At 40.4% G+C, this 25,607-nt stretch overlaps 1 protein-coding gene across 1 annotated transcript; it reads right to left on the bottom strand.

Moving 5' to 3' along the window:
* Nucleotides 1-16,195: 16,195 nt before the first annotated feature.
* On the bottom strand, nt 16,196-25,166 carry ppp4r2b (protein phosphatase 4, regulatory subunit 2b). The gene is made up of 9 exons (XM_023424796.2): nt 25,011-25,166; nt 24,263-24,344; nt 23,690-23,860; nt 20,285-20,378; nt 20,147-20,184; nt 19,936-20,010; nt 19,665-19,805; nt 19,257-19,561; nt 16,196-17,776 (listed from the first exon to the last, which is right to left on the bottom strand). Exons 1-9 carry the CDS (start codon nt 25,042-25,044, stop codon nt 17,388-17,390), a joined length of 1,329 nt encoding a protein of 442 aa, XP_023280564.1. The 5' UTR covers nt 25,045-25,166; the 3' UTR covers nt 16,196-17,387.
* Nucleotides 25,167-25,607: the final 441 nt, after the last annotated feature.

The following is a 25,607-nucleotide window of genomic DNA, read 5'->3' as shown; positions in this document are numbered from 1 at the left end:
TGTTCAACAATATCAAACCATTTGGCTCAATGAAAAGTTACTGAAGGAAGAACCTAAAGCTCTCTGAGCTAATGAACCAACTAACAGTCAGAAAATGAAAATTCCAAAAATGACATTTTTAGATGGTTAACAGATGGTTTCATTTTTTTGGCCAATTAGAGCAACGGTCAGATAGTTTTTTTTTGTGTGGTTTTTCTGGAATTACATGAGATCTCAAATAGCACAGAGTTTAACATTGGGCAATTGGGTATTCTTAATGAAATCACAGAATCAAACTGAATTTGCCAACTCGCAGTAATGATAGGAGCAGATTTGAGACAAATACAAGTCTATTGACTGTGTCTGTGATTCATGTCAGATCCCAAGTAAGGAAACAGCATGTCAGGCTGGCATTAGCATAACACAATCAAAATTAGCAGCAATCCCTGCTGTCCAGACTTGACACAGCTGAAGGCTGACAACAAAGATTTCTATCTTTTGTTTTCTCTTGTCATCAGGACAGCCTTTCCCTCAAATGGACCATGCGGTGGTGGCTTCCATCTATCATTGCTCTTCCTCAGGCAAAGAAAAGTGTCCCATCAGTTTATTGCTAAGATCTGACATAATACACTGTGTGGCTGTCACAAAGTTGTTCATGCTGGCATGAGGCTACCTCACATGGCAATATATCCTTGCTGGGCTAATGGATTATTTATCTGACTCCAGACTCCTACCATCTGTTAGAGGGACCTCATACCCTCAGTCCCATATGATCCCTCAATTAGCAGCTCACAGCCTCATTACTGAGGACAAAGGCAGCTATCTCTGCTGATACACAACTTTTATCATCTCACCTTCCATCAAACACATATTTTGTTTTTTAATAAAGCAACAACCAAGGGCAGTATTAATATGTATACTGTATTCACACTTGGATTCATTTGCAAATTAGGCAGATATGACCTGTGTCATTTTCAAAATACATGATTTGATCACTCTAGTGACTTTACAAACTTGAAACCGAACAATTAAATATCCCTATATCAACAATGGATGAAATAACTACAGTATGTGTAATGTGAGTCGCTCCAATAGTGACACATCCACAGAGAATTATTGCCCTACTCACTTCCCCTTAGTTCTATGGAGCATTTTAGCATCTTTCAGCTAAGGTTTTTTTTTTTATATATTTATAGCCCACAACCGTACTGTTGTAACTCACTCTCACTATTCTCGTCAACCTTGTTACCAGCAACAGCTGGTAGCTGCAACTAGCAAAAGCGAGCCAGATTTGTCCCTCAGGAGTTGGTGGAGACCAAAAACAGAGGTGAAAGACATGGTATATTGGACTCATCAGAAACACATCTCCAGATGAATGCTAACATTGCTGCATTACTGCTGGATGTTTAAATAATTGGCTAGCATTTTAGCCATATCAACTGTACTAGTGGCAAAAAATATATATATACTGTGTTAAATCACAAAATTTGTGATTGTGACCTTGATAATATTAGAGGAACTACAAGTCACAGATTTACAAAAGAGGTAAAAATTTAATCAGTAAAGTCACTCAAGACACTACATCTTTAGTCCTAAAAATCCTACACTTCCCATGACAAAACTTCTTATCATATTTCATGAGACCCTTCCAGCAACAGATCAGTAGTAAGACCTAGAAATATACAATCTCCAAGCAAAAATTATTTTTAAAAAAATTGGAAACAATGAATTGAAATGTTGTACCTTGTAAACCCAACCAGAGTTTACTCAAGTGATGTAACATGAGTTATTTTTTTCTTTCTCAGAACCACTGATAGCGTTATCATAGACTGAGTACTCTCCATACAATAAATTGACTTTGACATATACAGTTAGTTGAGTGCTTCTTTAAAATCTTCACACAATGATGCAGGTTCATCAGTTGATGTGAATCTTTTCCAGCTACGACTGACCACAATGTGTCACCACTTCCAGTAAAACCTCCATATCCAAACCATGCAGTTTATATTACTACAACAGACACCTGGCAATACATGACTTATTTAAAATAGAATCTCTTTTATGCTAAAGGGCTGCAATTCCTTCATGAATACCATGGTGCTGTCTCCAGTTAGTTTTCGTTGTCAGATAGTTCATGAATTCCTCTCTTGTCTCATGGAGTCTGCATCACTTAAGGGGAATGATTATGATAATGAGAGCAGCTGGGGGTGCAAGCACAACCTCTTCCTCCATGTCTGGTAGAGTATAATTGATTACTCCTCCTTAAGCCTGACCGAACCCAAGCCTTGTGATTTATGTCTGGGTACAAGTCTCTGTACACACTCTTTAATGGGAGATAACAATATGGCATGCAAAGCAAACAAAAAGCTCCCACAATCAATTCTGGTATATCCCCCCACCACCACAGAAAGCAAGGAGATTAGTCGATCACATACTTGGCTTTGCTACCCCCATGTATTTTTATTATCTTTGGGATAAAAGTGTTCGTCTCCCCCCACTGGTCTGACAGTCCTGTGTTTGAGCTGGAGTGCAGGACTCATCAGTTTAAATGTCGCAGGGAACAGGCCGACATTCCAGTGTACTCATCCATTAACTGATAAGGAGGCTTCTCCTCCACTGGCTGCGAGCACTGCTCATTCTGATGCTGTTTCACTGTGGAAGCTGAGATGCCCCGAAGGGCTTGTACCTGCTCGACAAGCCTGGACAAAATGCTGTACATTGCCATATTTACCAACAGAGTCCTTATATTCACTATGACAGTAGAACATGTTGTTGATGCTGATTTTTGCATGACCTAAATTAAAATAAACCAATTTTTTTTTTTTTACTTGGAGGCACCACATCAATCCAGCAAGTTCAGCAGGTGCAGAGACCGTGTTAGCACATCTCACATCTTTGGATTAAAGAGAACAAGCTGCTGGATAAACAAGAAAGAAATGCTGAACCACATATTCATGCTCTCCATCATGTCTAAGCTTCAGTCAAAAATGTTGTACTTAGATGTGGAGCCATGTCCTCAGAGCATTTTGGTCTCTGCACTCTGACTATTCTAAGTTTAATTCCAAAAAATGTGATATTCACAATGAAACTCTGCTGCACCTAAAAAAATCCTGCTGATGTGAAACGTGGAAAATGGAAACATTGCAAAGTGTATAACTTGAGGCAATACATTTCCAACACTCATTACTAATTGGAACAATGTAGCTTCAATTGTGATTGGTGTTTTTTTTTTTTATTTGTTTTGTTTTAGATTTTCCCTTAACATCTAATAAACCGATATTTGTATTCAGAACAATCAGTCTGACCTTGACTTGCATGAATGATCAGTAGTTTGAGCCGACGGTATTAAGATGTGATATCCCTGCTAGATATGAATAGCATTGGATTTATTGTAGACGAAAATGTACAGTTTGTGTGAAGTCTAAATAAAATAATTATTTCTGATTGATTTATTTTCATATTATATGGTTGAAAGACTCCCCACAAGACAATAGTATGTGTAATGAAACCAGCTTACTTGTTGTTATTTTTATTAACAGCATTTTCTGAGTGAGCCTTGGACCGAGACAGTGAAACCCCATGTGCTTATGCACATCTCTGTAAGGAACTGTAAATTACTCTCATCTGTGTCTTGACAGACTTCATCTTTCATGCTGCTGTAATGATGTCAAACTTGGCAACAGTGAAATACAAGTGTCAGATCAGCTATTGTTTTTATCAAGTAACAACTGCATTGTATTGTGCTGCTGTTTTATCACTCTTAATTCAAATTTCCAGATAAATGTGTTTGCTGTGAAATCGTATGTGACAACCAGGATGAATGAGCCAGCCTCTAAAGGTAACTAAATATATCACATACATAAAATGAATAATAAAATCCATGAGCTATTCTGATTTATCACAAGTGCAAGATGGAACAACACAGAAACATTACAATGATTAATGGCAGGTAAAGAACACAGGAACATCTTGTTCAGAGAAGATACGATAAAAAAGTGCACAAACCTGGAACACAACGAACCTGCCTTATCAGTTAGGATGGAGTAAATGATCAGAAGTAAAATATTGATCATGTGGCCATTTTGATACATGTAATACCATCCTGTCAATCGAAAACCATTTACTTTACATGTCCTTTTACACCTGTAAAAGCTTGTTAAAAAAGTTAGGTATGATGTTTAGTAGTAATGTTAGCGTGAAATTTAAAAACTAACAGCTACCAGGTCTGTGGAGCTGGAGAAAAACAAACTGATGAAGAGAGAAAAGAAGTGTAAGATTTAAAAAGGCAAAGACTTGAAAGTTCAGATTCCCCATTAACTCTGGGCGACCTTCACTGTGGTCTGAAACAAGCACACGGTGGCACCATGATTATCTGTGCCCAGGCCTGTTGATGTGTCTGTCTTTGAGCCATTTCTTTGTACTTTGACTAAAAGGTCAAGGCAGGTAATAAGGCAGCAAGTATCCTGTCAGCCAGAGGAGCAGATGTGTCACATAACCTTAACCAGACTGGCAGGAGCAGGACTAACTTTTAAAAGTTAGATGACACATAACATGTATCAGAAATATAATTCTTCAATTAAAAAAGCCTATGAAATATTGTACTAGATTTTCTGTAATAATGAATTTTACATTTTTTTCATGTGGAATTTACCTTCTACCTTTAATTGAACACATTTTTTTCTCATTATCTTGCTTTTTTTTAATCTAATGAATGCAAAATTCAAGCCAACTCTTTGAATGCCAAAGACACATAAATGTCTCTAACTACGTATTTGACCCTTGCGTGGTCTTGTTAGCTTCAAAGGCCCCTTTGCTTGTGTTTTGTTTATGACCCAGCGGAGCCGTAACTCACGCCGGTCCGTCCTCCCACAGCTCGTCCCTCTCTGCTCAACTATTCTCACAGCGCAGTTTCCTGGGTCAGATCGCATGAACCTCTGTGGCTCCCTTTCTGCAGATTTATTGGTTGAAGGCTAATTTATCCATTATCCACATTCCAAATTATAGGTTTCGGTCAGCGGGATGGCAGCAAAAGAACAAGGAAGGAGAGAAAAAAAAAAGGTTGAAAGAGAGGCAAAGACATGCTGTCCTTCCTCTGTACCACCTCATCTCCATCTGCATCCAAAGGTTTTATCTCACCGCTGTGATGAGTGTATCAGTTCTCGTGTTCAAAGAGTCTGAGAGTGAGGTGCTTGATAACACCTACATCATTAAGTGTTAAGTGCAGCACTATCACAACAGACTGACTGCGTGAGTGTAGGAAAAAAAAGACAGCTGGGTTGGAGTTTCAGATACAGAGACTTTTACACAGACAATATAAAGTGCTAGCCTAAAAGCTTCTGGAGGCTCTGCCAGTGTGGGTGTAATATTTTGGATTGTCTGATTTGGAAAGTCACAGAAAAATAGAAGAAGACCCCTGTCATGTCAAAGCGGCTTTTCGTCACTGTCTGAGTCGCACTTTCTAGAGTCTTTCTTCAAACATGACTACGATCTGGTGACGTTGCCATCCATTACTGTTGATCACAGCATTTCAGGGTATCAGTACAAGATTATCAGAACTAAACTTTTGGTTGAGGATAATTAGACAAATACAGATTGCTATGAAAAACTGTATGAACATTCCTAGATCCAAAGTTCCTATGAAACAGGAAGATGAAGTTATCCCAGCAAACATTTTGGAAAGCAGTGGATTATCAGTGCAGAACTATTGCTGACCTAGTAGGTGTAATACCATTCCACAGGCCTGTAGTCTTTTGTAACTTTGTGAACTTTCATCTAGTGCCACTCCGCTACGTCTTCAGGACTGATTGGAGGCTACAGTCCCTATGGGAAAGTGACGAGACTTTCCTTTATTGGCGTAGCTTTCAACCACTGATGCTCTTGATGAATAAAGGAATGAAGTTTGATACTGAACTCACATTTCTTCTGTGAGTAAACAGCTGTTTGACCCTGGCTGAAAATACAAATAGTGTCACGGTCCTGTGTTTTCTCTGTGTTTTCCCTTCTCCTTTTGTGGGTGTGTCTTTGTCTGTGTCTGTCTGGAGCTGGGGCGGTGCCAGGAGGTCAACTGGAATCAAGCTGTACACCTGCTGCAATCACTCACCTGCTCCTCATCTCACAATCAAGCCACCTACACTGCTGCAGGATAAAAGACCGGTTCATTCTTCCACTCCTCGCCAGATCGTCCGTTACCCACCCGTGGTAAACCTCAGACTTTTGTGATTCTGGCACTAACTTGCGATTCTCCGGTGTCTAGTTCCTCTGTCCTGCTTTCTGGCTCCATTCCTCACGTCAACCAGCTCTGCTTCAGCTACTCACCTGCCCTTCTGGAAACTCCACAGCCTAGATCCACATTGCCCCTCAGCCCCCCTTACTGGTTCTCTACAAAATAAACTGTGATTCTCATCCTATTCGGTGTCCTGAGTCTGCATCTTGTGTTCCCACATTCAGTGTACTTAACAAAGAGCTCCTTTAACTTTCTGCACAATATTTAAACCTCCTTATCTAACTGGCAAGCTGTGTGCATTTACATCTCCAAGAGGGTAAAAAAATTCATAGGTTTGGGAGGAATGTGTATTAGGTTTCTTGGCAAGTGTTACATGAGATAATGGATGCTAATCAGAGCTGGCACTGAATAGCTAAATCATCAATGTCAATGTAGACACCAGAGCTTAGTATGAGATAAACAAACCAAGTTAGGACATGTTAAATACTGAGCTTTAGAGGTGTTGGTAGGTGTGTTTTGAGACTGGACAAAGACAAGCTGATGCTTCCAGTCTTTGTTAAGCTGTCTCTGGTTTCGTACTTAATGCCAGGATGTGAGATTGATGTCAATGTTCTCATCGGATAAACTTTAAACTACTACTCTCAGTGACTGAATTGTCGTCATATTGTTACAGTATAGTGTACATTGCAGTCTCTAGGTGCTGCAACATACTCCACTTTGTAAATTGACCTTTGCTACTGAGTATTCTCACCTCTTAGTCCAAGGTTGGCTTTAAAGCAGATATACAGCTTTAAGCTTTTCAAAGCCCAAAATGATTAATTTGACCATGTCAAACGTTTATGTTAATCCAAAGATTAAAGCTAACAACGTCAAGTGCTACATGAAATGATGGTGAAATTAAACCGTTCCTCATTTTTAACCAACCCCCCTCCATCCCCACCCCCACGGGCTCACTTTGAGAACCGCTGGAGTAAGGAATTATAATCTCAGCATGATACACGCTGTAATTGAAAGATTTCACTTAGACATCATTTGCAGATGCATAAAAAAATGTGCTCAAACTGCGGTCTAATTATACAAAAAAGTCTTGTCATTCTGACAAAGTGAACAAAACTCCCCGTCAGGCCGCTCTACTTCTCTCTCCCCCTCTCTCCCCCTCTCTTTTGTGTTCCTGTCTTGTGTGAACTTGATACCCACTACCTCTCATCAGCTCAGCTTTTGTTCTCCTCCATGGTGCCACCATCTTTTCTAAACTGGCCCTGCACAATGCACGTCTGCAACCATGAAGGAAATGAGTGGAAAACAGCTTTTAACACTCCCTGAAGGCCATTTTGAATATCTGGTAATGTCTGATCAACCCCTTCACCATGTGGATAGACCACAAAAACAAATAAATTCACTTCTGACCTATCTGGTTCCCACAACATCAAGCCCATTACCCTGTAACCGCAGCACACTGCTGAGGAAGCAGGAGTAGATCCCCAGCCCATCCTTCTGCCCAACTGCCTGTTTGTCCCTGACTCTGTCCGCTCTCAGGTTCTCCAGCGGTCTCACTCACCTCACCTCACCTCACCTCACCTCACCTGTAATCCTGTGTAAACCAGCCACTTGCATTGCTCTGATGGCCTACTATGGAGGCCGACACACATTCCTTCATATCTGCCAGGTCCTTTGTGTCCACTAGAACCCAGCTCTGGTCTTCTTCATTCCTTGACATTCCCTAGTCACCCCCTGGTCCCACATTGCCTCGGATTTCATCAACCATCTCCCTCCATCTAACAGTAAAAGTTCTACTCACCACCATAGTTTTTACTCCCTTTCTTCCCATGCCCGAACTTCCCACAGCTAGGGAAACCACAGACCTCCTCGAGGACCATGTTTTTCCTTCAGACATGCACATGGTGACAAGTAGCGGGAAATACCAACTTAAACTGTCAGGCCCTCGACTCCGCTACCACATGCACATAGCTGACAGCCGCTCTCCCTCTCTCTTTTTGTGTTCCTGTCTTATGTGTGCTTGATTGCAGGAGTGGAGACAGGTGCGCGAGAGATCAGGCCACCAGCTGCTTTGCTATAAATACCTGGTTCCAACCTCATCACTCTGCCAGAAAATAGACTCTGTTACACAGCCAGTCACATTCCAGCTGTTCTTGTTATTCAGCAGTTCTCTATAGCGTTAGCCTTTCGTTAATACTTGTCTCCCTCTCCCTGCAGCATTCGCCGGTCTGACTCCTGCCACTGTCCCTCCCGCCTCGTCTGAATCCCTCAGTGGATCCACTCTGCCTCCCCGTTCTCTAGACTCACTCTGCCTGCCTCCACCTCTACAAAGACACCAGCCTGCTCAAGCAGATCAAGCCTGCATCCTGACCTCCTGCCTCCTGCCGCCTGCCCCCGCCTCAGCCCTTGCTCATCGTCTCTCAGCCCCATTTCCCCTCTGGCCGTCCATTGTGCTCCTCTGCCACCAAAGTATTAATAAATAATCCCTGGTTCAAACTCACCTTCTCCTGTCTCTGTGCACTTTGGTTCCCAGACTAGCCTTAACAATTCTCTAATATTCATACAGCACTGTCTACCTGTACTGAATGTGTGTGAGGTACACTGTGTGCACTTACTGTATGGTCAAACTGTGTATTTGTGCATGTACTTTTGTGGAGCTTTCATTGACCCATTAGCATTTATTAAAAATCTCTGGAGAGAATGAGGTAAAGCTGAAGCTTGAATTTCTTACTATTTAGATGCTTTTAATATTTATTATCTCCATCCTGAGTGTTCATTTATAATGTATGTGCCATGACCTAGCACTAGAAACTCAAGTCGTTTACAGAAAATGCTGGTCTCCAGACCTCTCAGCTGTGTGATGGGCCTGGTGAGTAACTATTGTTTACTACCTATTGATTGAGAATACAACAAGCAGCTCTAAATGTGACAAGAGGTCTGTTGCTATGTTGAATGAGCTGTACTTATGGCTCAGGTTTTTTTTTTTTTTTTTCTGTTTTCAGTTTTCAACCATCCATAGCATGTTCTCACGAGCTACATTTCAACTTTATGTTGTTCCAGCTGAATGTGAAATCAATACAGTTTAAGTGGCCACCTCAAAAGAGTCTCTTTCATTTGGCTCTTTTTGAGGAGCTCGAATACATAAACATTCATTGTATTTGGTGTAAAGTGCACGGCCACTTTCTTATTTATTTCTGACTTCATGTTGTCAAACACACTCGATCCACAAACCTGAAGAATTAATATATGTCCGCCTTTGTTTGGAAAGAGAGCAGCAGGTCAGACAGACACTCTCCCATGTGCCTCTTCACTGTGGCCTAACAATCCATTATCGTCATCATCATAAAGCATTGAAGCACCCCGCCTCCTCAGCTTGCAGGATGCACACATACAATCCCACTGCAGTATCACCGCATCAACACACAATTGCTGTAATTGCACCTTTATTAGTCTCCCATTCACACTTATTACAACCTGGCGCAAAGAGCAGGTCGCATCTCTGGAAATGGCTTCTAAAAGCATGGGCCTGTTATAAACAAGGCCCTTCAGTGCCATTAGACTGAGTGGCTGGGGGAAGCAGGCAGGCCCCGCGCTGCCAGCATCGGGAGGAAAGTCAATTAATATACTTCATTAGAGTGTAGTAAACTTGCAGAGAGGCTATAACCTGATGAATACTGGTCATGTTTCCTGTTTTAAATGGATATTTTAGTATGGACATAAATAAAATTTAAATGTTGTCACTGCTTAAGTATCAGAACAGAGATACCTACTTATATTTATAAAGAACTGGAGGTAGATTGGTGGATGAGACATTTCACGGTGGCAGGAAAGGGGAAAAACTGGACATCATTCACTCTGTGGATGCATTAAAGATGTAAACAAGCGGATGTCACACTATTTCCTGCAACTCAACAATGGCAAAACAGAAATTCTTCTTTTTGGTTGTGAACCTCTCACAGCAAATATGTTTGCATTTAGCCGCCCTGGCTAATTCATTGCCGACTTTGACCTTTTGACCTTTGAGCTATGTCATCAACATGACAAAAACCGCCTTCATCCAACCATCCAACAAGACTAAAAGGCTGTACTTTGGTCATACTCCTAAAATGCTGATGCTTAGCAAGTAAAATGTTAACCTTGTTCAGCATCTTAGCATGCTACCATTTGCTTATTGACTGGTGAAGCTGGTGTCATTAGTTAAGCAGGTATTTGGCCATAAAACAAAGTGTAGGAAAGTTGAAATTGGACAGTGGAAGTGATGGGTGTCCACACAATAAGTGATCTTTTTATTGATAATGATGATACCATTCTCTGAATTAGACCGAAAGCACACATTGCAAGAAAAGGCAGATTTTTGGAAGTATATACAAATCAGACATTGCATTTTTAGTAGGTTCCAATCAAATGAGGCAGAATTGCTGAATATTTTTAAAAAAGCAACCATCAAGTGTCAATTTTTCTATAGTAACTCAATTTACTTCATTAGTGGTACATTTGAGGATAATTTGACAGAGAGATTGTAATTGTGATTTGTATAAGAACAAGCGGAAACAGTCTCTGACCAGGAATGCTAAATACTTAAGGGACATTTATTCAATATAAAATTCTACTGGACACCATGTAGGCTTTTCAAAATAGGATTAACTGACAACAGGCTGGAAATATAAAAAAGAAATGGGCACTTCTCTGCATCTCCTATGGGAACGCTCTGTTTTGTCACAAAGAGCTGGAATTCTTTGGTGGTTGGTCACCAGTATCCCCACGCCCGTGTCTATTAGGAGATAAAACAGAAATACCAAATGTGCATTCTCAGTTTTGATGGTTGGGATAGTCTCAGCTGCCAGAATTATATTGAGAAACTGAAAATCACCCAGACATCCGACACTTGAGAGATAATGTTGGGCAGGATAGGGGGGGCAAAAGCCTGTGGCATTGGGAGATTGGAAGTATTTTGTGTTTCATTTGACTTACAATTAGGAGCATTAATGCAAGACAATACTAAGCTGTGACCTGCTGTATTTATTTTCACTCTATACACAACATCTAAACACTTATTCGGTATATTTGATTCCCCTGTGTCTTTATGTATTTGCCAGTCCACTGTCTGATTTGATTTATTTATCGACTGATTTAATTTCTGCATCTTGTACTTCTTCAGCTGTTTCGTACCATGTTCTGTGCCATGTTTGAAATAATAAAAACTATAAATATATATATATATAAACTAAATTATAAGAAATGGGCAATTGGACAGTGCCAGATTTGAAGTCAGGGACATACTGTAAATGTCCAAATTCCATGAAAACTGATAGTTGTTGTTGAGACATTTCACATAAAAACCAAAATGTCAACCTTGTGGTGGCATTAAAGGATGATGTGGGGAACAGTGGGTGTCTGTATAAAATTTCAAGGAAACAATTTTTGAAATATGTATGAGCAACACTGCTAGCAAAAAGTATCTAGACCACTGCTTCCCAACCTGTGAGCTGTGAACCACTGGTGGTACTGCAAATGGGCACAGTCATATTTTGGTGAAAAATGTCAAATAAAAGTGCATTATTAAGCATTACAGTGCATTATTTGGCCTATGCATTGTTTCATGGTCTGATTTTTGAGAGTTGGAAAAGGTTGGGATCCGCTGATCTAGAGAAAGAGACTTCCTGTCATGGCAGATGCAGAAAAACTGTATTTGTGTCTCACTAGTCAACCTAAGAAGGTTTTGAGCCGACGACAGCAGGCTGACTTGATCAGGTTACACCTTCTCTGATCTTTGAACAATATTAATTATAATATTAATTCATTTTAATAATATATTATAATATTTACTTTCTTCCTGTAAAGTCCTACATGACCTGGCTCTACAGGACGTCTCTGACCTGCTAATCAAATATAGTCATCTGCCACAGGCCTTCACGCCCCTGGTAGCCGCTGGAATACTTTTCTAGACTGTCTTTGTTGCTCGCTTGAGTATTTCTGTGTCTGACATACCATGGTGCATAACTTGGAAACAAGTCTGTATGAGTCAAATACACTATCTCTCCTTTGTGTACAGATCTCGTCACAATGTCCTGATTTCCCCTGTCAGGCTTACAGCCAACACTTTTTTCACCATAAATGTCACCACTTCATGTAATGTTTTATATCTTGAATGGATTTCTCAACTCGGCACATTTGACAGGCCTGGAAGCTGATCTGATAGGAAATGACACAAATACGCCAACTAAATAAAAGCAGTCTTCCACTTACTGTCTCTCTTTCTCTGAGATGATGCCATTCTTACAGAGAAGTGGAAATTCAAAATAGCAACCACCTGAGGCTGGGCCCCGCTGAGCATGCCGCCCCCACACTGAGCTTCATGAAAATCCACTCCTCGAACTCACTGGAGCCCGGACATCAGAATAATTCAATTTCTACCTTTTTCCCACTGACCACTTCAGAACATTACACAGTATTTCCCACTGTCCCCACTTTGCGAAGCGGTTTTTGTGAAGCCTGTCTGGAAGGCCTCCTGTGGTGGAGCCTCCCTGCTGCCTCCATTTTTAGGTGCGCTTGTGCTCGGTTTTCTTGAAGTTGCGGGTGGGGGGGGGATAAATGTTTTCATCCCCTCCAGACTTTTCTAGTCTGCCAACACACTGAACAGCGTCCCACCCACCCACTGCTGGTGTTTGCGATTTTGTCAGAGCAGCTCAGAATGTGTGACCCTGCTGCTTGCCAAAAAATGTAACTTGACATTGACACCAACCCCTACCAGAGACATTAACAAACCTTTCAGAGAAAATCCGTTTCTCTCCTTGTTTATTGTTCTTAACACTTAAAGCATGCCTTGGAATGCAAGATTCAAAGCTAGTATTTACAAGCAGCATTTTCTGGATCACTCTGACAAAAGCTTCTTTTTTTTTTCTCCCGTGAGAAACGAGACACGTGGGAGTCGATCTCATGTCTGTGGTTTTTGAAGAGGCGTGATAAATGTGTCACAGGTTAAAACCGAGCAGCAGCATTAGACACCAACATTCTCACTGGCATTTGGGGAATAAAGAAATAGAAGATGGCCGTGTGATCTCGGACTCATTTCACAAGCATTCACAGGCGGCGTGCCCTGAAAGTCCTCTCCCAGAGAAACAACACTAGACGAGGGGAGGGTTCATCCTGCGGGCAGCGCTGGATGGAGATGGAAGGAGGTCATGATGTCTGCATGTGCGCCTTTCCAGGCGATTCAAGGAGGAGCGCAGAATGTGTGACACCCTGCATTCACTCGCAGGAGCAGGAGGACTCGACCTGCATCGTGATTTCAGGGCAGGCTATAAGCATGTTTGGTCTGGCTTGGAAACTAAACAGTACCCTCTATTGGATGACACGGAGATTGCGTGTGTCAAGAGAGGACATGACTGATGGTGAACTGTGAACTTTTCCAATCCAGTTGAACCACATAATATTTTCAAATGCACTTCAAGAGCAGTTCCCGTGTTATAATGACTTTCTTAAGACTTGATGTATTTCTTCTTTTAATCCTGTCAAAGTCACAGAGTGTGTCTGACACTCAAGTGCCTCCACTTAACATGATGACTGGAGACAATTAGTGTGATTTGTTATGCGCTGCTGCGGACCACACTTCCATTAAAAAAGTTCCTCTCTTGAGGCAGGTGCTGATGTATGAAACTCAAGTAGAACTGCCAAGTGGGATTTAAGTGAAAGTCCAGAGGCCCCCAGGAGTCCCATGCTGGGGGCTCCTGGGGGGCAGTTGCCAGCGAAATGAAAGGGAGTTTAATTTCATAGTTATTTTACTGACTAGTTTGATCAAAGACTTCACTTTACTCATTGCAGCTATGACTCCAGCCACACTACATAGACTATTATAACTCAAGTCAACTAACAACTGTAGCAATAACAGGATTCATACTGTACATGATAATAGAATTTACAGGATGTGCAGATTTTTCAAAAATAAATGCGACTTAAAGCACCAACATCTTTAGTTTCAACAACATTTTTCAAAAGTATAATCCTTTTTCATCGCAGCTCTGACAGCAGCCAGGTGTATTTACCTATCTAAAATTGTATCCCTTGCTTAACACAGTCCTTGCTCCCCTGAGGCTGCAGGCGCAGAAGAAAGCACAGATTTAATTTAGAGCCCAAAGCAAATTTTTCAAGTGCAGTAATGACACATGAACTGAGGAGTAACTGTGATACAAACCGCTTTTATAATAAGTGTGAGTCAAGCAGACATTTCTTTAGGCCACTGATGTCTTTAAAAAAAAAAAAAAAAGAGTGTGAAAGCTTGAAGTCGCAATCCTCCTCTGTCCATATCATCTGCTGTTCGTAAAGCCGGTGTCAGATTAAACATCATTTGGTGTCAAGCCGCTTGTAATATCCCCTCCTGACCTGGCATTTGTTTCCCTGGAGACGAGTCCTCAAAGCCCTTAAACACCACCGCATGGATTAATGCAGTCCATTTCTTATTTCCTCTGAGAGCCTGGGCAAATTTCAGCAGTCTTAACAACAGCAGTGACAGATGGTGGTGTAAACTGACCAACAGTGAACACCTCTCTGAGCTTTGATGTACACGGAGACACGGAAAGTCATCTTTATTTATTGAGCAACGGTTCGCTCCTCTGTATATTTTTGATTGTGTCCAAAACTGTGTAACAGATTTTCAAGCTGCCCCCTACTCAAATAGGCTGCTTCCATATTTTTTTCACACCTTTCCTTTGTGCTCTGTGTGTGACTCAGGGAGGGATATAACAACAGTCATGCTGATGGGTTCATCACTTGCGATAATAAGGAGCAACTACTGCTAATGCTGAAAGAAAAACTTAGCAAAACCTTGTTTTTCTTTCCTTTTTAAACACAAGCCTGTGAGTGAACCTCATTTTACTGCATGAGATTTTAGTGGCACCAAAGCTGATTACAAGATGATTAATATAGGAAATTACCTGTCAAACACAGGTGTAGCTAATAACATTTAAAATGGCTGCATTTCATTAACGGTACATGCTACTGCCATGGCTCTGGTACTGTGCATGGTAGCTACATGAAGTGGCTCACTGGGTTGCTTTACATTGGAGCCATTGTTAATGTCTTCAGTTACACCTACGCTTTTCCTGCTATGACGAGTCATAACGTCTGTGAGGAAAGTCTTTTGTGCTTCTCACCAATCTGTGAAAGCAAAATACATCTGGGCTACAATAAACAAGCAAAGGTATATTCTAACCATATCCCTATTCCATGCTACATAAAATTCTGACTAGGTCTTGAGTCTGTATTGTGTCCAGTGACAGCATATAGGCCTAAATCGCCAAAGTCGTTATGTCATACTAAAGAGCACTTGCTTTTGAATGTAAAAGTGTCCCACAAAGCAATCGTGAGCTTCTAACAGCTGTAAAACATTAAATTAATTGCAGATGGTGGTAGGACAGCTTGAGGAAGATCATAGAAGACAAAAAAAGATTTGTTACCCGACAGTGGTTCACTGAAACCGAAGCTTGGTGTCTGTTGATGCACTTAGAGCATCATTTTCTATTAACACAACACAATAAAGTACACTAGCACATACTGTAAGCAGTTAGTACGCAGTATGGACTTGGGACACAGCAAAGGTTTGTGTTGCTTTTTGAAAAGCTTATAAAATATGTCTTTCCAAAGCAAAAAGACAGTTGTAAAAGATTGCATGGTTGAAACTCTGAAACTACCTTTTTCGTGGCAGACTTGTCATGTCAGGAAAAGCACAGGTGTTACTAACGACATTAATGGGTCTGCTCTGTTAATGGTTCCGGTTGCCGTTCCAGTGAACCAGCATAGATGGATTGCAAGCATAATTAAAGTTATCAAATACACCTGTGCATTTCTGTTAGAACAAGTCAAAATGTCTGCTGTGAAACTGCTCTGTTGGACCACTGCGGAGAAGTACAGTATCCAGCATGTTCAAGAAGGACATTACTAATGCACACAGTGAAGAGAGTAAATGAGATGCTGTGTGCAAGTAAGCAAGACCATCACGCATAAAAATGTTAACATTTATTGCTGATTCTGAATACCGCGTTGAAAGCAAAAGCATTCAGAGTATACACAGAAATTATACAATTATATATGGTTTCACAAAGGCAGTGAACACATACTGTATTACAATCTACAAAAATCTACTTTACAGAAATTTAAAATTCTAAATATCAAAAAGTACAGCTGCAGAAACAGGTGTAGAACTGGAACCAGAAACTGCTCTGGATATCGGTCGGTGAAACAACATGGTGACATCACGATACAAAGAAAGCAGAGGTCATCTTTGTACTTACAGCTGGTTTTGGAAACTACAACTGGCAGACAGAACAAAAACATACTCCAAAATAACTCATTGAATTGAAATGATCATATAAATTATGGTGGTTTTATGCATCCAAAATATATCATTTTACAGAGAACGCCTCTACAAGGTAGCATGTCATAGTATTGTTCAGTGGGATTGGTAGTGTATCTTTGCAAAAATATGGCTAAAATAATATGAAGACAATGGAAAGAAATTGTCTCCCATCTCACAAGGGTGGAGATGTAAATTTTAAAACAATACGTGTTGATTAACAGCCTGGTGGAGCCTGGTGGCGTTACAACAAAGCAGTGGTGGGGTGTTAGGTTCATTGCTTGACTAAAGAATATTTTACATGAACTTCAGTCAGGAACAGAAATGGTGGTAGTAGCTCATATTTGAACAATCTCATAAATAATGAGGGCTGGTATGGCCCTGTTCTGACCCTGGTAGTGTGGTCCACTGGGCTTAAAAGGGTACAAAACCTAGACCACCAATCCTGTCAATGTCCAAATGGTTGGAGAGTGTGGCATAAGAAAAGAACCAGACCACCACAGAACCCAAACAACCCCATAGACCACAAAAAAAGAAAATAAAAAAAAACAGCCAAGAAACTCAATGCTGTTGAAACCAACCCCCTTTTAAGGTAAACTTAAAAACACAGGATCAATAAAATATTCCAGTTAAAAAGAAAAAAAAAAAAAAACTTCAAATGAAAATTTATTTGTATGCCCACATCAATGCCAGGTAGCCATTTTGGAGGAGTGTCCAAAAGCGGGACGAGGCGTTCGTCTTGTGTACGAGGTGCAGTTATCCTCATTCCCAGTGACAGTCAAGCTGGATTCAAGGACAAGCTGGTTTATGGTCACACATGGCTGCAGGGGGGACTTCAGTCTAGTCCTGCTCCATAGGCTCCTCAGTGGTCCCAGTGTTCAAGATGGCACTTTCCATGGCGCCCTCTGTAGGAGGTTCAGTCGTACTGCTGGAGGGAGCAAGAGCTATGTCTTCTCTGGCTGCTTCTGCGCCATCCTCTATGCTACAGCTGCTACCACTGCTGCTACTGCTGCTGCTGCTGCTGCTGCTGCTGCTGACTGGGTCACTGTTGCTCTCCTCACTGTCCCTGCTGGTCTCGGGGCTCTCCAGGACGCCTGCAGGTGCCTGCTGCTCTGTCTGATCCATGTCGCTGCCCTCCTCCTGGGAGCCGCACGGCACCTCCCTCTCAGCCTGCTCCGCCTCCTGACCTGAGCCCGCACACATTTCAGCCTGTGTGCTGCTTGTTGGTTCTGCAGAGAAAAGTGGAAAACTGTTATAATACAACAGTTTTAAGTGTTTAAGGGCTCTTCAGACTGGGCATTTACTCTGATCTTTATAGACAATTACAGACAGATGAATAACTGGTGTGTTTGCCTTCTCATCAGGAAGCAAACTTCATACACAACTAAATTTGTCATTCAACGAAACTTGTCAAATTCACTCACATTAGCTTACAAAATTGATTCACTGATTCATTACCGCGGAGAAGCCAGATTAAATTGACATTACAGAAGCATTTTAAATCCAGAATATCACATGGATAATATTGATTGGACCCGTCTTAAGTGCTTAACGACTCAGTATAAAGACAGCCCACATTTGGCTTTAATATCTCTACCTGACTACCTGAACTTTTAATTTCAACATGTGAATGCAAATCATACCTGGCCCTACGAGTCTACCTACAGTCTATGCATCAGACATAGACACTGGAGGTTACCAACATCTGTGCTGATCCTCTGATTTTGATAGACATGTTTACACAATAGGAAAGAAAAAAAAACAGCTGAACTTGTGCTTGTTTTGACAGCATAGCATGCAACAGCATTTTCAAACACTGTAAGCACTGGTTGAAATGAGCCTTTCCTAAACTGCAGCTACAAGGGTCTCTTTGAGAAAAGTGACAGCACAAGAGGCAAACACTTTGGCCATGTGAAACATTACGACAATTTGAAAATGCCATAAAGTCACAACAGATACCACCCCCCCACCACCCGCTTTAAACCAGAGAAAACTAGTTTAACCTCATTAATTTACAATGTTGAGCTTGTGTTTGTTGAGCTTATAATGCGTTCCTGGATAAGTGTGGTGCTGCTTCTTCCAAAATAATGAAGTTAAAAGGACCACCGCCTTTGTGTGATGAACTGCTGAGGGGGGAGCTTCTCTCCTGCCTGTGTACATGTCTGCTCGTCTGTCTCGCTCTGTTTAGACACTCAGCTTTGTTTACATATTAATCGAAGGGGCCAGAATGCCGTACCAGATCTTTCCAACCCACAAATATGCAGATCTACTTTTCAGATGAGATGGTGTACAAAACTGTAACACAAATCTTTTCATTATCTCAATGAATTGAACCTGCAAGAAGGGCAAGAAGAAATTTGAATCTTCTTGTGAACAAACTGCACACTGTCTAACCTGGCTTTCTGGGTAGGTTTCTGTTACTACAGGACAGTATGATTACATCTGCTTTGATTTGTCAGCGTCCGACAAATGTAATCTTAGTCTTCCTGTGGACTATATTTGGTCCAGTGTGGCCAAGCTAGCCATTAAAACTGCAATTTGCACTGTTTTCCATAACCTAACTGTGTGAAGCCTCATATACCATGATTTCACCTCAGCATTGCTAAAAGCATCACATACGAACCAACAACCAGATATACACTATATATATATATATATATATATATATATATATATATATATATAAAATAAAAAAATAAATAAACCTGCCTTGGTCTTCAGTTGCAGCAGCACTGCTGGAAGCTTCATTATCCTTGCAGTATGCGACCTTCTCTTCTTCCTCATCCTCTTGGACCATGGCCTCTGCCTCTTTTGAGAGGCAGGTGGCATGCAAAGGCCTCAGTGTGTCCACGTCCTGCTCTTCCTCTTCATCCTCTTCATCTTCCTCTTCATCCTCATCCTTGCTGAACTTAAGTCTCTTCACCTCCTGCTGTTCGGCTTCCATATCCTCTTCTGCGTCTGGGTGTTTGTTCTTCAATGAGCTCCCCAGGGAGCCTCCCGACGCCGAAACCTCACTGACAAACAAAGAAGAAACGGCAGACATGGATGTGATTCCAATGGGTTTATTTGTGTTGAACACGAATAACAGATTTGTTGATGTGTTGTGGCTTGACATACCTGGAGTCTTTGTCGCCTTCCTGCTCTGTGTTGAGGTCTTTGTTGTCCGTGCTGTCTGGCAGACCATTAGCTGCTAGTGAGTTGGCCAAAGACACCTTCGGTCGATTCAGCGGCCGGGGAGTTCCCGGACCGTTCACTTTCCTAATAGACAGTCAAGACGAATAGAACAGGAGTGAAAAAAAGCTTTTTTTATTAAAATGAAAATATTATCCAATGTCATTTACAATAAATTAATTTTAGAATCAAGGACCAAATCTGTCCTCAACACAACCTCTCTGTAAAAGCAGATGTGTTCCCAGGAAGCATAACTCCATTCATTCTATTGATGGCACTGCATCCATTTTTCCTGCAGAAAATTGTTCAGAAAAACAAAAACAGAATTTTTAATCCAGTAGAAATTATAATTCTCAAATTTCCATATTAAACCTATTATTTAGTTATTGTGTATTTAGTTAAGTGCTTCATTTGGACATGATACTTACTCTGAGGTTGGATGTACACAGCTTACCACCATTACATTCTAGAGGGAAACAAGAATTGCCAAATGAGTGACAGGCAGCGTCAGGTTAATGATATAAGGAAGGAGGAAAAAAAACATTATCCACACTGATTAGACTTACCTTCTCCACCCCCCGAAGAAATTTATCTGTTCCTGTGTAGTTCCTCTTGGGTTCTGTGAGCAGCTCGCACAAGCGCTGGATCGTAAATGGGATTCTAAAGAGAAAAGTGCAGCAAAATCAATATACAGCACGTAGAAAACATGTCATTCAGGCGATCTTCTATTAAAAAAAATGCCCTGACATTCTGTTCAATAGTAAATGATAGGGCCTACACCAACAGGCTGCTCCACCCATAGTGTGTTAAGGAATACCATAGGTCCTTTGTACCTGCTGCAGTCAGACTCCACAATCTACATTACTGCAGCAGACCCAAATAACTACAGATCGTCAGCCAAACATCACATGCACCTTCTAATTGATTAAATTCTTGATTATTTTATTCAACATTTTGTTAGATTATTAGTTTTATTCCAGGTATATTTAGACTCTTGCTCAGCTGCCGTACTACCTGAATTCCCTCTTTTCTCTCTCTTATCTTAGTTTCTTGCAAAACTTGGTAAAGAAATCACAGTGTCAAGATGTGCATCAGTTGAAAAGAAAAATAAAATATACAGTAAAGGTCAAAAATTTGAAGACACTTTCCATGATGGTAAAGCGCTGCTAAATATTAGGGATCGACCTATATGGTTTTTTCAGGGTTATTAGAAATAAAGGAGACAGATAACCAGTATTGGAAAAGATATGGCAACACCAAACTATTGCTACATGAGGACTCTACCCCATTTGTATCAGTAAAAGTAGTCTAAATAACAGGAACACCTCTGTATGATGCAATACAGCTTATAACACTACATCCCAAAAATGATCATAAAGTTGAGTCAACAACTGTCTAAAACAATGTTAATAAAATTATAATCTTCATATAGTAAACAACTGAGTGTATATTAGTAATTATCAGTTGTATGCACAGACTGCAAAGTGCATAACTTGAATTTTAAATTTTATTTTATGATAGTGTGAAATAGATGATGACTAATTCAGCTGCTATTTACATGCTGTTGTTGTAACTTCCGAGTAGAGGACTGTAAAGTTCATTACAACTTTAGTTGTATCTGTTGTCTTAAGGGGAGCGAGAGAGGGAATGTGAGGGGGGGTAAGGGGGAAAGAGAGAATGTAAGGGTGGGGTGTAGCGGGAAGTGAATGCAAGGGAGAGAGAGAATGCAAGGGGGAGAGAGAGAATGTAAGCAAAGTTCATCTAATAAATTTCCAGCTGAGTATATTTTCACCTTTAACAGTAAATTAGTTAGTAAATTGGTTGTTTTGCTTCCAGTATCCAAAAAATAAAATAAATTGACAAATTGAGATGTGAGCCACAACATAAGAAGTTAATGAACCTTCTCCACCGCGAATGTCTCGTTGTTCTCGGTATCATTGGCAGGTCAGGCAGCTCAACACGTGGTCTCCACTGTGGTTGCTCAGACACTGCTCTCACTTCTTCCATCTTCCATGTCCTCATCCACCTCCTCCTTCACCAACATCTCCTCCACACATGAGCCATTTTGTGTTTTAAGTATTGAGACTTCCTCTTGCAGAGCTGCCATATCTGCCTGGTTCCTGCCAAGTGATTTGTGCACCTGTGGCAGTGTCAAATTCAGGTTGTCGATGGTTTGGAGGAACAAGGTCTTCTCTTGTTCCCAGGTTTTTTATTTTGTCCTCATGCTCCTGGCTCTTCTGACTTTTTGTTGTCTGTCGGGCATTTTCCACCCATCTCTCTTGTGTTTCTTTAAGGTGTTGTATTTCCTAGCAAAGGATATTATTTGTCTGACTCTCAGACTCTAGGGTGTTCCCCATATCCTGGCAGTGTTGTTGAAGTTTTATCATGTCATCTTGTAAATCCAGCAACGTCGTCTTTGTCTCGGATAACTCAAGCTGAAGCTGAGCAGAGAAAATGTTCTCCTCGTTCAGCAACACGCTGAGCGCCAGATTTTCTTTTTCCAGAGCATCTTTCTCCTTTGCAATTCTCTCTAATAACTCCAACGTTTGGCTTCCCACCGTGAGCATCTCTTAGCACCTCTCTTTGGTGCAGGAGGCATGTTCACTCTGCAGAACGTTCCTCAGCCGTTCGTTTTCCTTCAGCAGTTCTTTTTCTCGTACTTTGTCCTTAGTTAGGCAATCACACTTGTGGTCCATCTTGATGTTTTTCTTTCTCAGCGTGCTTTAATTTAGCGACAGAGTGATTCCACTGTGTGATGCACTGTTGTGTTGTGATGTTCAGTTTGTAAAAGTTTGTAAACTAAATGTATTTTAGCTGAAAGAATCAACAGTCCTGTGATCTTGAAGTAATAACTCTGGAATTTTTAGGGAACAATATAGGGCATATATTCTGCATGAAGAATTTGAACACTCAAATAAAAAGAGGTAAATAAACTGCACTACATTGTAAACTGAGTGATTTTGGATACAGCCCAAGGGCCTCATTTATAAAACAGTGCATAGGATCCATAATAAAATGTTATAGATGATATATATTATGTAATATGATCTATAGGCTATAGACATATACATAGCTGATTAAATCACACGATAAATATCTAAAAAAAATAAACACTGTATTTAACTCCAGCATAATGGGTGTTTCTCTCATTGTCACAGTTGATTATGGATACAGGTGGTGTCAGGTGATTGGAGAAGACAGCGTGTGACATTAACTGTATTGTCACAGTGTTCATTGCAATAACTTTATACATGAATACTATATTAAAACTTAATTTTGTGATATATGGTCTGTATTATAAGATATTACTAAAAAGTATTGACACACTGTTCTGCAGTTCCTCAGTGCTATCTGATGTTATTTTGGATTTCTACCACCAACAATAATAATTTAGTTAGTTTGCCTAGCTAATGTGGTTGAGCTGAAAAGGACTCAGTATATTGTAGCATTTCAACAGCTGCAGTGTGCTCCACAACTGACCACTAGTGTCAACACCTTACAGTTTGGCCCTCTCCTCTACACTCCAGGGGTGGGGCATGTGATGGTGAGACATCGCTGATGAAATATTGAGTGAATTTGATTTGAGATTGAGTTGGCTTATATCTTTTACAATCTGGAATAGTTGTATGGAATAGTTATGCCTTACGGGCACATGCACAAATAAAACTGCTGGATATAGACGATGTAACCTTGCATACAATCAAGGACACCATGAAAAGCCTCAAAAGATGGCACCTCTGTCACAAAAATGACACAGAAGCAATAATATAGAATTTTGTAGTCATAACACATAACAAAAACTCCTTAATAATTATTGAGTACAGATGTCTATGTAGCAAATTGGGTGGGCTATCCATGGAGTGTGTTTATCATGGGTAAGCAGACATACTTTGTCCCGATTCTCAATCCATCCAGTCAGCCTGTCACTATCACTGCCATACAGAAATGTACTAATTTATTTGGGCACCTACCCATTGTATCCCTTCACAATCTTCAGAATTCTCTCCTTCATATCTTCAAATGGAATCGACTCCACGTTGGGATTTGCAGGACCTCTTTGCTCAGGTGCCGAGGCTCTGAAGTCATCCATCACCTTCTCCAATTTAAACAGGAAGTAGCTCTTAAACTGAGACCACTGAACCCTAGGGGAAAGTAGTAAGCACGCAAGGTTCAACATGAAATAAGACAGAACATTAGAATACAGGAAAAACAGAGACATTAAACTATACAGGTATATACGCTTAAATGCAACATAACCTACTGTAACATTACTAAAAAAGAGACATGAAAATACTGTTACACTGACATCATAATTACACACCAAATTAAGATAAAAAGTAACTTCAGTTAATGCTATATATAATCAATTTAAACATTATAAAATATGTGTATGTTTATTTGTTTGTGAGTGTGTGTGCACTGTAGTAGTAGGAAGAATAGTAATAGTGGTGGTAGTAGTAGTAGTAGTAGTAGTAGTAGTAGTAGTAGTAGTAGTAGTAGTAGTAAGGAGGGGGAAATTTATCAGGCCTGCAATGTTCACTTACATGGTCTCGCCTGTCTTGGCAATATGACATAGAAACTGTTCCAGAAGAGGAGATGCCTCCTTCTTTGCTTTCTTATCAAAATCTGTGAAGAGAAAATAAACCACGAAGTGAATTAACACATTTACATTATGTTACAGACAGATCAGAGATCAACAGGCTTTGATTTGATCTAGGTTAACCAACAGTTTACCTGCTTTAGCCAAGTAAGAAAGGCTTGTTAGCAGGTCTCTGACGAGACTTGAACTGAAGAAAACCACATTGTGTCATTAACGTTAGCTATTTACATAACATAGCGGGCTAATGTTGCTAAAAATCTAGCTTGGTCGCTTGCTAGCCAACTGCATCTAGCTCCGGTTTAGCACACTGTCTAGCATGTTAAGTTAGCCGCAACAGCATAACCGGCGAACAGTCTACCAATAGCCGGTGACAGTAACCAGTTACTTAATCCCAGCCAAAGATATCAGTCAAATACCAAGCAAATACATACATGTTTGGAAGAAAGAATGGAGAAAAAGCATAATATATTAGTTAGCTTTCTTTTCTGGCTAACGTATTGAACAGACAGCGAACCATTTCCGTGAAACCGCTTGTAATGTTAGCTTTAGCTAACGCTAGCTAGCTAACTAGCAAGCGACATTAGCCTGTGAGCTACAATCCGTTTATTTTTTATTATATAACAATCACGGAAGCACATGTATAACACGTGGTCTCAATGAACACAAAAACTATCGAAATAAACTGAAGTAACCTCTGAGCGCCTCTTGAAGCGAGTCAATTTCCATCACGTCGTTGCCCTCTGTCAGTCCTGTGGATGTAAAAAGTAGACTGGCGGCTAGCTGCTGCTGCTAAGCTACGATCTCACAGGCAAAGAGGAGGGAGTATTTTAATATGGCGCCGTGAGGTCACTGCCTGTTCAGCAACAGACAAGGCACTGCACTGGGAAGAGCAACAGAACTAATCTAATGAATGGAGTCATTTCCTCTAAAATAAATAAAAATCAAACAAAAATAAAAATAATAGCAACTAAATAAGACAAAATAAATGAAATGATACAGCTATAAATATATAAGAATAATAATGGAATACAAATAGATTAAATATAAAAAATATACTTTATAAATATAGTATGGAAAGATGAATGTGTAAGTATTTTATATATAAACACATGCATACACTACTGTGCTACATCCTATCTGCTAACCTGATATTATATTAATCCTGGAAAGACCACACACACACACACACACACACACACACACACACACACACACACACACACACACACACAAAGTATACATGTTCAAATTTATGGGCTTTGTGTTTTTGTAGTATAAGTTATTATAAT

The sequence above is a fragment of the Seriola lalandi genome, unplaced genomic scaffold, assembly GCF_002814215.2.
Source record: "Seriola lalandi dorsalis isolate HSWRI2012SDOR001 ecotype SW California unplaced genomic scaffold, Sedor1 jcf7180002054748, whole genome shotgun sequence".
NCBI lineage: Eukaryota > Metazoa > Chordata > Actinopteri > Carangiformes > Carangidae > Seriola > Seriola lalandi.
The sequence above is the reverse complement of the archived record's forward strand: the minus strand, read 5'-3'. Positions and strand labels throughout refer to the sequence as shown.